The sequence below is a fragment of the Cyprinus carpio genome, chromosome A12 (assembly GCF_018340385.1).
Source record: "Cyprinus carpio isolate SPL01 chromosome A12, ASM1834038v1, whole genome shotgun sequence".
Lineage (NCBI taxonomy): Eukaryota > Metazoa > Chordata > Actinopteri > Cypriniformes > Cyprinidae > Cyprinus > Cyprinus carpio.
The window spans coordinates 9,716,643-9,728,616 of NC_056583.1; the positions used below are offsets into that span (position 1 = coordinate 9,716,643).

The window sequence follows — 11,974 nt, forward strand, 5'->3', positions numbered from 1 at the left end:
ATGCCCCCACATGTCTATGTCACGATATGGGAAGATTTGCATAATGTCGCCCAAATGTTCAAGCAAAAAAAGAAGGCGTAAACTTTGATTCTCGCTGTTGCCGTTGTGAAAGCAGAAATACTTTGTTTGGCCTTCCAAAAGAGGACACAACTAGAAATCAGTGGTTAAGTTATATTTACAACACTGTTCCAGAACAGTTCAACCCAAATATTCAGGTGTGTGCAGCACATTTTATGGAGGATTGTTTCCTGATCCTGGGAGAGAAGGCTACAATGTAGGCTGTTCTGACCCACAGTCTGTAAGTATGTTTACATATGTAGCAGCGGTTATCGATTCCAGACTTTGCGCCCCCCCGGCTCTGCATATTTTGTATGTTTCTCTTATGGCTTCAGACGTTTGTTCTATTCTAACGTAAGTGCCCTGCGAAGTGGACATCACAGGATATTCCGCCATGATTCCACTTCGAAGCCAACATATATGTTCCATTCAAAGTGCATTAAAGTGACATCATTGACATCATATACCCCTGTATTTATTTACAGGGGTATATGATGTCAAACTTGTCCGTGTGTGAAGACGTTGTGCAGCGCAAATCCGTGAATGAATGTTCTGAAGTGAGGTAAACTTCAACAGATTTCCCCTGCTCAGGGAGTATGGAGCAATGAACACTGTGTAGGGACCGTGTCAATGGGAACACAGTTCATGCACAGAGCTCACTTCTAACGAGCTGATTATCTGAATCAGATGTATTAACAAAGAGAGACGTGCAAAATATGCAGAGCTGGGGGGCACGAGGACTGGAATTGAGAACCGCTGGTGTAGAGTAGAGCTTGTTGTTTGTCGTTTCTCCAATCACAAATGCAGACATGGATTTATGTTTGCACGGTGCAATGCAACGCATAAAAACACAGTATAAGTCATTAAAATCCGTAATTGTGTCCCCACTGGATGCAACAAATGGCTCGTTTGTAATGGGTTTTATTATTTTTGTCTTGTGGCGCCGGTGTTCTGATCACACGCATCACAGTATAGACAAATCCGGCGAAACACGGAAGTACAGCAGCGCCGCCATTACTGCGTGCCTTGCTGCTAAGGAAGTAGCAGAAGTAGCGTTAGTCCCGTAGGCGGCTGTAGCAGATTATAGCTGTACGAAAAGTTATTTTTATTTAGTTTTTTTATTACGTATGCTGTCCAGTGATGCCGAGAAGAGTGTGTTGTGTGTTTGGCTGTTTTAACAACAGCACAAAACTACAGGCATGGAATAAACCCGTTTGTGAAATCCACGAACCTTTGTTGCACATTGACTGCCCATGTTCACGGCCATACGGATTACACAGAGTTCTTTACTATTAGCTAGAGATGATCAGTTCAGGTGCCGCTAGGGATCTGTCGCGTCACGTTTACAAGCACCAAAACAGTATTCATTGTTTGAATTTCATAATAAAATTGACAGAATCTTAGAGCTGAGATTGTCGGTCTCCGTGTCCTCTTTGCTTCGCGATTTTTCTGTGCGTGAGAAAATGGATGTGTGGTGTGAGAGCGTGTGAAAAGCGTCAATTGCGTGTGTCTCACATTTTATTGCATTTGTATTAGCTTGAAGAGTAAAAAAAATCTGTGGGTCTTAACGCAATTACAATCGGCAAGTCGGTCGGACAAAAAGGGGAAAAAAATAATTAATTGGGTCAGTCCTAAATTGACAGGGTCGGTTATGGCAAACAATAATATTTTTAAGGATGGCCTAATAGTTATTTGAAACTTGTGAAGCTTGTGAACATATTAACAACACAGCTAGTAATGACAGCGTTCGGTTTTATTGTTGTCATCAATTAATACACTTCTTAATTACAATACATTACATATTTATACATCATTACATTATGTTGTAAATAAATTACCTTTATCAGTAAGTTTTGGCCACTGCCTGACATCATCTACCCAATTTTCCCTTTCACCAGACATTTTCTTTAATGAGCAGGATCCGCTTTCATTGAAATGTCATTATAGGGCACCGGCAAGTGTCACACCGTCACACTTCGCAGGCACGCAGTAATGGCGGCAGGCAAGATGGCGGCGCCCATAGAGTTTGCGGCGGATTTGTGTATAGTAAGGGCATAACATTTCCATCACACGCTTGAGGCATTCGGCCAATCACAACGCACTGGATAGCTGGCCAATCTGAGCACACCTCACTTTTCAGACCAATGAGCTTTGTAAAAAAAAACGGGGCATAGAGGAGAAACAATAATGTACACTATGTGGAAAATAATGTGGTTTTTGAACCTTAAACCACATAAACACATTTCATTAAACCAAATACACAAAATAATGTTCTTTTTAGCCACATCATATGACCCCTTTGAACCAATAGATGCTTGAAGTTTCCACTCTTGAGATACAGACTAAAGTGTTAAGAATAGACTTCAGCAAAACAAACTCAGGTGTCTCAAAACGAATAGAAGACCTTATTAAAAGGTAAAACTATATTATTTTGAATATGCTGAGAGCGCATTCATGAGTATGCTTTATGTGAGTATGCTTTGTCTTTTCTGGATCCTGAACTTATCCAAAACATATACATTTATCTATAACAAAAAATATTCACTATGCAATAAATATTTTCTACAGATGTAAATTGCCTTCTAAAACCATATTATATTTGTTTACATGCAAGTTTTAAAAGTGCCCTTACCTACATCATCATCATTAAATATGGTTAAAGTATTTTACAGTGTTTTGTGATGATCATAAATGCATTAAACATTTTGTAAAATGTTGCAATAGGAATCTTGCTAATGTAGGTCACATTACTCAATAGGCTGCTGTCATTGCAACATATGGCATTTTGACCGTCTACTGTAACACCAATAGAGCATGACAGCTTCATGAATGTTTAACACGCACAAATGACAGCTTGCAACTGGCATGAATACTCTGTGGCAATGACTTGATCTTGCAATTATGAATAATGTTCCTACTCATTTTGATCAATGATCTTTCATGCTTCCATGCAGACATTCATGATAATGTTTTTATCATTTTAAAGCGATTGCATTCACATAAAGCAATTTCTAGCACAATTAGAAAATGTCGAAATCACTAGGCTATAAATAAATACATAACCACAACATTTTCCCCCCATTTCCCTGGACTGATATTTTTCCATGAAGATTTCGACCTGTTTAGATTATAGGTTTCTACAAAAGTGTCTGTAAGTGTTTAAAGGATAGCGTAAACCTGATTGAAAGATGAGCGAGCAGAAATGGGGCATGACACAGGCTGGTTTCAAACCTGCTTCTCCATAAACTATTTTTATAATGTGAACACCTGAATTGCCCACTGTGCCACAACTCAAGAACAAGAAGTTTAGTTTTTGTGCCACAAGTAACCTTAGACCACGTGCCTCAAACTAACAACCTCATTATAACTGAATAGTTAAAATTTTACAGTGACACACTCAAGCCTCTGTATTATTGATAAAGAAAAAATTAATGCAGAAAAGAAATTACGCGTCACAGATTCGTCGGAGGTCTACAGACAATCTAATTTTGGTTGACGCTTTTCTCCTGCCTCTCTCTCAGCTCATTGCTGTGCTGTTCTAAATGCACGCGCACCCAGTGTTGCCAGATTGGATGGACGATTTCCAGCCCAAAAGCTCACAAAAACCCGCCCAAAACTTTAACTGTCAAAATAATGTTATGTAATATGTAAATCAAGGTTGATGAGGGCCATTTTAACTCCTTAAAACAAAAAAATATAAATAGGCATAACTTTAGTTAAATTTCCCAGGTAAACCGAACAAATCGGGGCAAATAGCCTACATTAAAGAGAATTAGGCTACAGAACATAAACAAAATATGCAAGCAGACACTGTCAAAAGGGACATTCTAAAAGGCTTAACGTGACTTAATGTAGCCTAAGACATTAACAGACCAAACTCACTAAACGTCATACTAATACAAAAAATAAGATGAACCATGAATATGAATGCAACGCGTATAATAACACGTTAAGCCTTTTCCTCCCATAGAAAACCATAGAAAAACACGCTTAACGTGGCTTAATGTAGCTACAGTACTTACACTGTTTTCTACGGGAGGGAAAAGGCTTAACGTGTTATTAAACGCGTTGCATTCATATTCAGGGCTTATCTTATTTTATATATACTTTATTAGTATGATGTTTAGTGAGTTTGTGCTGTTAATATCACTAAGTAGCCTACATTAAGCCACGTTAAGCGTTTTTCACGTTAGAATGTCCCTGCAAAACGGCAACCAAGAAATACCCTCGAAACAACACGCATAATTTTCGATGTCAGCAGTCAGTCCAATTTAAAATCCAATTTAAACGCAAAATGTGCCCAATATAAGTGATAGGAAAAAGCTCTAAAAAAAACTTAATTAGCAGCACTCTTCATGCACACACCATGACAGTCAAAACTGTCATTCATTGATACTGATACGTACTGAATCCAACAATTAAAAAATAACAACAATGCGCTTACCTTCGTGTCGCTCTATAATTTAACACAAAACTAGAGGAATGTTGTAGAACATAAACTAATCAAGTCTAGCAGTTTTCAAGGATTTATCAATCTGAACCATTTAAAAGATACAAGACAGAATCATAAACCGACAATTTTAGTTTCGATTTTGATTAATTAATTCAAATGTGCTTTGATTTCGGAGTTGCAGAGATAGAGCCTTCGTGTCATCTCACTCAATAACTCACGTTTTGAGAGTCACTCTTCACTCTTTAACTTATATTAAGGCATTGTGATTACTTGAATATACAGTCATACTACATTGAAAATCAGATACGTTATAACTTATCACGCTAAAAACTTGTCACTCATCAATCATAACTTCGGTCTGCTGAGCCCTCGTGAGTCGTGATAAGTGCGGGCTGTGCGGCTGTCGACGTTTAAACCAGCACGCCAGCACTTCTGCAGTGAGTGTGTGTGTGTGTAGTAACGTCGTGATGACTGATTGGATTAAGTAAACTCATACTTGTTCTTTAAACAAAAAGCAAATACAATATACATGTTTGAAAACCGAAAAACTCAAAACACACCCCAAACCAGCCCAAATTTATTCGAACCTCCCAAACCAATCTAAACCCACACAAACCTGCCCAAAACCGCTCCATTGGGCGGGACCTCGCCCAATCTGGCAGCACTGCGCGCGCCCCGACTGCGTTCTTTCCTGCATACTGATTGCTCGAGCGCCTCGATCTCGTGCTCTCCCATTGGCTGTCAGTATAGGTTCCTGTGAACCAATGCGCGCAGAGGCTTGATGTACCGGCTGAACGCTCTTGACTTTTGCAGTACAGCTGAACCGCGAGGGGGGCGCGCTGCAGCAAACGACGGGTCGTCAGCGGGTTTTTAGTTATGGTGGTCGACACGTTGTTAAATTAAGTTTAAAAGCACGTAGGGGAAAAACTGTAATTGTTAATCTATACCAGAGCAAACTGTGTCTGCCGTTTTGGAAACAAACCTCGGGTTTCAATGAATTGCACCAGGTAAGAATACAGAGTCTGTTACATTGCATCGAGGGGGTTTATCACTGCTCACCGTGTGCTGGAAAAGTGTAAAGATGATCTCTAAATATTGAAAAATGGGTTATATTTAGTTCCATTGGTTTTGCTATTTTTATTTTATTTTCTTTCTTTTTTTTGCCAATGAATTCTTTGAGGTTAAAGTTCTACTAGTAACTGTTGTATTAACTGTTACTGGTACTTATTCTGTAGTTACTACTAGTCTCTGTTGTGGATTTACAGTTTTTGTATTAGATAATAGTTCTTATTTTTGAGACACTGCTATCCATCCCAAATGTTATTAGTAATATTGCAGTAAAGTAATTTTAAAATATTCTTTACTTGTTGTACTGAATGTATCTAATGACTAGCCAGTCATTACATATGTACAGATTGCTTACTTCATAGGTAAAATCTTAATAGTAGTACATTTTTTTTTTAAATTCCTAGTAACAATTGAAATACACAGCAGTGTCTATCAGGGTGAATTTTAGTGCTAAAAAGACTGGAATATATATTTTATAATTTGTTGCTTTTAGATATATCCCAATATAATATGGAAGTATAAATATTATTCATAAAAACTGATAATTATTATAATTTGAAAAGCCTAAACCACCAGCTATGGCACCATAATAACTGTACTGTAAAATAGCTCAAACTGGGTGAAACTATAGTTTTGTTAACCACTTTAATCTCTAAATTCTGAGGAAAGTATTTCACGTCTCCTGCTTAATTAGTCACTGTAGTATTCTTCATTATTGCCTCCATGACAGGGTTCTGCAGATACTGAACCCCAGGCCAATGCCAAGTCCAATTATGCCTGTGGATGTGGCAATGAGAATTTGTCTGGCACACTCGCCGCCTCTTCGCAGTTTCCTCAGTTCATATAAGGACTGCAAGTCCAGGAGCCTAGTCAACCAATACAAACCTCTGAGATCCTGCATCAGCTCCAAAACAGATGTGGAAACTGATAATCTAGGATGGAAGAGTCCCGACACCAAAGCTAAAAAGAAAGTGGTTTTTGCTGACTCCAAAGGCATGTCTCTGACAGCAGTCCATGTGTTCAAGGAATTTGAAGAAGACCCCATGTTAGACCTACAGTTTGAATTATCAGACCTGGAGGATGCCATTGTGGGCCTGAAAGCGGAGAAGGAGAAAAAATGGATTCTGGATTTCCCTCAGCCTGCTGCAGACTATTTGGACTTCCGGAACCATCTAAAGAAGAACCTGGTATGCTTGGAAAACTGTATAATTCAAGAGAGATCACTCACTGGCACAGTCAAAGTAAGCAATATAAGCTTTGAGAAAATGGTCTATGTGCGAATAACATTTGAGTCATGGAAAAGCTATGTTGACATTCCTTGTACATACATGAATAATGTTTATGGATGCGAGGACGTTGACACATTCTCATTTTCTATCGACCTTCCAAGTTATGTGCCCCCACACGAGCAGGTGGAGTTCTGTATATCTTACAAAACTCAAGATGCCACATACTGGGACAATAATGATGGGAAAAATTACAAGCTGGTACATGCAGAGAACAACCCCAGCCAGACCAGTGTAATCCAAAAGATGACAACAGATTTCAAGAATCAAGGCAAACGGCCAGAGATGGAATTTGATGAATTTGGGAGCCCAAGAACATCTAATGGATTCTTCCCCGAGTGGCAGAGCTGGGGTCATATTGAGAACAACACTCCTTACTGGTGACAGTTAAAGACTCCCGATAAACTAGAAGTAAATGCTATAACAAGGACAAATGCAAATGGTTTCAGAATTGACTTTTGAAAAGTCTGAAGATTAGAAATGAGCAATGATGTCCTCAAAAGTAAACCCTTTTGGCCATGTGTGTCTTTGATACTGTCCAAATGAATTCAGTGTTGGTGTATGTTTTTGAGATACAGATTTAGCTTAATACGAGATGTCTGGGCTCTGAAATTATGCAAAGTTAACCATAATGGCAGTTACTCATAAAGAAAAATGTTGGTTTATGTTATTTTCAAATTTTGTAGCACACTACATACAATATTTTGTAGATCTGACATGGGATAAACCAATAATTTTCATAACATAGATGCCTTCCTTTTCTGTTATTCTGTGAAAAAACTGTAATACAATGGTATTGTTTTGGATATCTTTCCAAATGTCCTTGTATGAAGTGAACAACTAGCACTTGCTCTGAAATAGATTCTTCAGTGTACTATTTTGTTACCTTGAAGTGTAATAATTTTGTTACTCCATCTAAAGTCACTGTATTTTGGGAATCCTACTTCTGAAATTAACTTGACGTTAATATGAAATAATTTAAGTCATGTTTAAAGAGATAGTTCACCAAAAATGAGAGCTCTGTAATTTACTCAGCCTTCGAGACATGTTATTTAATTGTATGGACAAAATAGTTCCACTGAAGAAAAAGTTTAAAACCACATGAGGATGAGTAAACAATGACAGAAATTTCAATTTTGGGTTAATTGTCCCTTTTAGAGCAGATGGACCTGCACTGAATAAAATGTGTGTAATTTTCAGAATATGGAATAATCTGGTACAATATGAGATTGCTTCATATTGAAGTTTTGCAACTCATTTTATAGTACCAGTTTATCTGTCACTTTATAGTGAATGCACTAAGCGTAACACATTATAAGGGAGTCCATGAGAGATAATAATGCCCATTAAGTGCTAAATCCCTGTTGTTGCACTTCAGATTTTTGCCTATGTCTGTTCTACTTTTTTAAAGCTGCACTTTCCTAAAACAATATCTTTCCTACAGCATTTTTGCTGCTATGGTACTGTGCGTGGTTGTGTGTGCTGCATTGTGACTGATGACCGGTGGTGAATGGAAACTCTCTAGAGTTATTTGGAGGATAGAAGATGATAACTTTAATTTTGTATGTAACTTTAAGAAGGTAGTAGTAAGTCAGGAAGCTTTGCTAAGGTGAAGGATAATATTGAATGAGACTGTTTTTCCCCTTTCTGCTGCAATAGTAAAACAGGTTGAGGCCTTAAACAAAGGTGATTGTGGACTCTGATGAACTGCGAGCTGCTGTAATTTCTTAGAGGGATCATGTAGGTTGAATGTAAAAAGGGGCCTACACAAGCCACAGTGTATGCCTACATATTTTTCTACTGCAAAGAAAGATGTTTGTTTGAAAGAATGTTGTACTATACTCCATGTTCCTGTTAGAAATAAAACCTAATGTTTCTATGAGTGGACCTCTGTTTTATTATGAACATGTCATTTTATTTCCACTGCTTCACACTAAAGGGATAGTTCACTCAAAGATGAAAATTTCCCCATGATTTACTCACCTTCAGCCATAGGTGTGAGGTAGGAAATTTCAGACAAATACAATCAGAGTTATATTTAAAAATGTCCTGGCTCTTACAAGCTTTATAATGGCAGTGAATGGGTTGTAATATTCAATAGTACAATAGTAGGTTAATAAAGGCCTCCTGAAGCAAATCGATGCGTTTTTGTAAGAGAAATATCCATATTTAAAACTTTATAAAACGTAACCTCTAGCTTCCACTAACAGTCATACGCACATACACGAGAGAGTCGCGTTCCAGCGGATGACGTGGGCATAGCGTAAGGTCCGGTGATCATATGCTAGTCTTGCGAGAACCAAGGTTTGTTTACAGGAGCAAAGGAAGCAAAGTTTCCTTTGTTTAGCAAAGGTAACCAGTCTCCTCTTGGCTTACACTGAAATCCTCTGACATTTTTTTTTTTTTTTACAAATCGTCTTTTTGTTCGTTACCATTGTTTTGTTTTGTTTTGTTTTGTTTTGTTTTGTTTTGTTTTGTTTTATTTTATTTTGTTCTCTCCTCTGCGCTTCCTTGTTTGTCACTTCCCACCGGAGCTGACGCTACACCTACATACTAGGTCCCTATGCTTAGTCCTATTGGATGCTCTCATAAACGCAGGTACGACAGTTAGCGGAACCTAAAAATTAAGGTTTATAGCGTTTTAAATATGGACATTTTTCTAACAAAAACAAAAATTAACCCCCCACATGTCATATACTTATTAATGTAAATTCATGTTTTGCTTTGGTTTGTATCTGCCTAATAAATACCTGTTAAGAGTTAAAAATGTGGCTAGTCAGCAGGCGACCAATGGGCATATTTCCAGTAACAGAATAAGTTCTGTTAAGGTTGCTGACAAATATTTGTTCCCATAAATAATACACAATCATTTAACAGATGCTGTATAATGTGTAATTTTTTGTGGGCAAATTTTGTCAGTATGCTGTTTAGTCAAATGTTTCTGTTCAATTTTGTTGTTAGTGTTCAGTAGTTTGCATCTTGTTTGGACATGATTTGCTTACTAATTTGTAATGTAATTTAAAATGTAATTTAAAAACTAAAGTTTTTAGGCATGTCCTCATTCTACACATTAAAAATTATATACCTAGTGGAAATATATACAGTAGAGTTAAAAAGAATGAGAGCATATTGAAAATGGTATTCAAAATATAAATCTAGATATAAACATTTTTTAAACACTAGATATAGACAATTTCCTGTTCCCCTTATCAAATAAGTGAATTTGTGATACTGATTATGTCTCTTTGTACAGTCAGATGTTCTTCCATTGAAGCTTTCTGAATCATTCTCAAGTCATCCTGAAGAAAATAATCATCAGGTTTTTCACAGACTTGTTGAGTGCAGCTTGGGTGCTGCTGTTATTAAAGCAAAAGAGGGGTGAAACAACTAAGACATTATTCATTTTGCAGTTCAGCATTTTACTCAAATTGTAATTATAACATAATTTCTAATGAAAAAATGCTTTAAATTGGAAATACACAAAATCTTCCACATGCATCACCTAGCAAATCTATAACTATAAATTTGTAGCAATCTATAAGCAAAGTCTGTGATGTCAGGAAGTACGCACTCTGATAAGTATTATTGTCAATTGTATTATCATTCTTGGAATAAAAATTAAAAAAAGTTGCAAAGCTGTATAATAACATTGTGAAGTCACAATCCTAGAGGGTTACAGTTCTAAAAATGGATCTAACCAAATCGCAAACTAGCAGCAAAGCATTATTCCACAATCATACTATTGTGTTCAGAGTACTGAAAGTGATGCTGTAATTCAAATTGTGTGTTACAAGAAAAGAACATTAGAGAGAGGAAGTCTATGTGGCTTCTTCCATTAGAAGCATCACAGCAAACCAGACTTTAGCCATTAAACCAGAAGCAGCTGAATCCCCTGATGAAAAATCATTAAACCTCTGTCACAAGACGGAATAATAATAGTTCCCTTATAATGCACATAAATAAGAGGGAGGCTTATAGATTATTAAGGTGCCTTAAGGTAACTACTTACAGAAGCATGGCTCACATCCTGATTAATAACAACACACACTTCACATTACATTTCATTACATACTTTAATTCCAAGATCGATACTATAAGAGAAAATTGTAACCTATAATTGTGAAAAAATAAATATAAAAGAGAAAATTGTGCACTATAGATCCCCTGAGGAACAATTAAACTCATTCTCTACAATAGGAGAGGAAGAATTTTATAAACTTGTTAAATCATCTAAACCAACATGTATGCTAGACCCTATTCCATCTAAGCTCCTAAAAGAGGTGCTTCCAAAAGTCAAAGATCATTTTCTGACTATTATTAATTCATCATTGTCATTAGGATATGTCCCCAAAACCTTCAAACTGGCTGTTAAGCCTCATTAAAAAAACACAACTTGACCTCAAATATCTAGTTAATTACAGACCGATCTTCAATCTCCCTTTTCTGTCAAAAAATAAATAAATAAATACTAGAAAAGGTAGTATCCTCACAATTATATTCCTTCTTAGAGAAAAATGGTATCTGTCCAGTCAGGATTTAGACCGCATCATAGTACTGAGACTGCTCTCATTAGAGTTACAAATGACCTGCTCTTATCATCTAATCATGGTTGTATCTCTCTCTTAGTGCTATTGGATCTTAACGCTGCATTCGACACTATCAACCACAACATTCTTTTGAATAGACTAGAAAACTTTGCTGGCATTAGTGGAAGTGCATTAGCATGGTTCAAATCGTACTTATCTATCTGCCATCAGTTCGTAGCAGTGAATGAAGAGGTATCATATCGATCACAAGTGCAGTATGGAGTACCTCAAGGCTCAGTACTAGGGTAGTTACTCTTCCCATACTTTTACCCTTACATATTACCCTTGGGAGATATCATCAGGAAACACTGTGTTAGCTTTCATTATGTTATGCTCATGACACTCAGCTCTATATTTCTTTGCAGCCCAGCGAAACATACCAATTTGAAAAACTAACAGAATGCATAGTCGATAAAAAAACTGGATGACACGTAATTTCTTACTGCTATATTCTGAAAAAACAGAGGTGTTAATTATCGGACCTAAAACCTCTGCATGTAATAACCTAGAACACTGTCTAACAC

At 37.0% G+C, this 11,974-nt stretch overlaps 1 protein-coding gene across 1 annotated transcript; it reads left to right on the forward strand.

Annotated features, from left to right (window-relative positions):
- Window positions 1–5,284: 5,284 nt before the first annotated feature.
- On the forward strand, window positions 5,285–8,746 carry ppp1r3cb (protein phosphatase 1, regulatory subunit 3Cb). Its single transcript, XM_019096834.2, has 2 exons — window positions 5,285–5,517; window positions 6,309–8,746. Exons 1-2 carry the CDS (start codon window positions 5,504–5,506, stop codon window positions 7,246–7,248), a joined length of 954 nt encoding a protein of 317 aa, XP_018952379.1. The 5' UTR covers window positions 5,285–5,503; the 3' UTR covers window positions 7,249–8,746.
- Window positions 8,747–11,974: the final 3,228 nt, after the last annotated feature.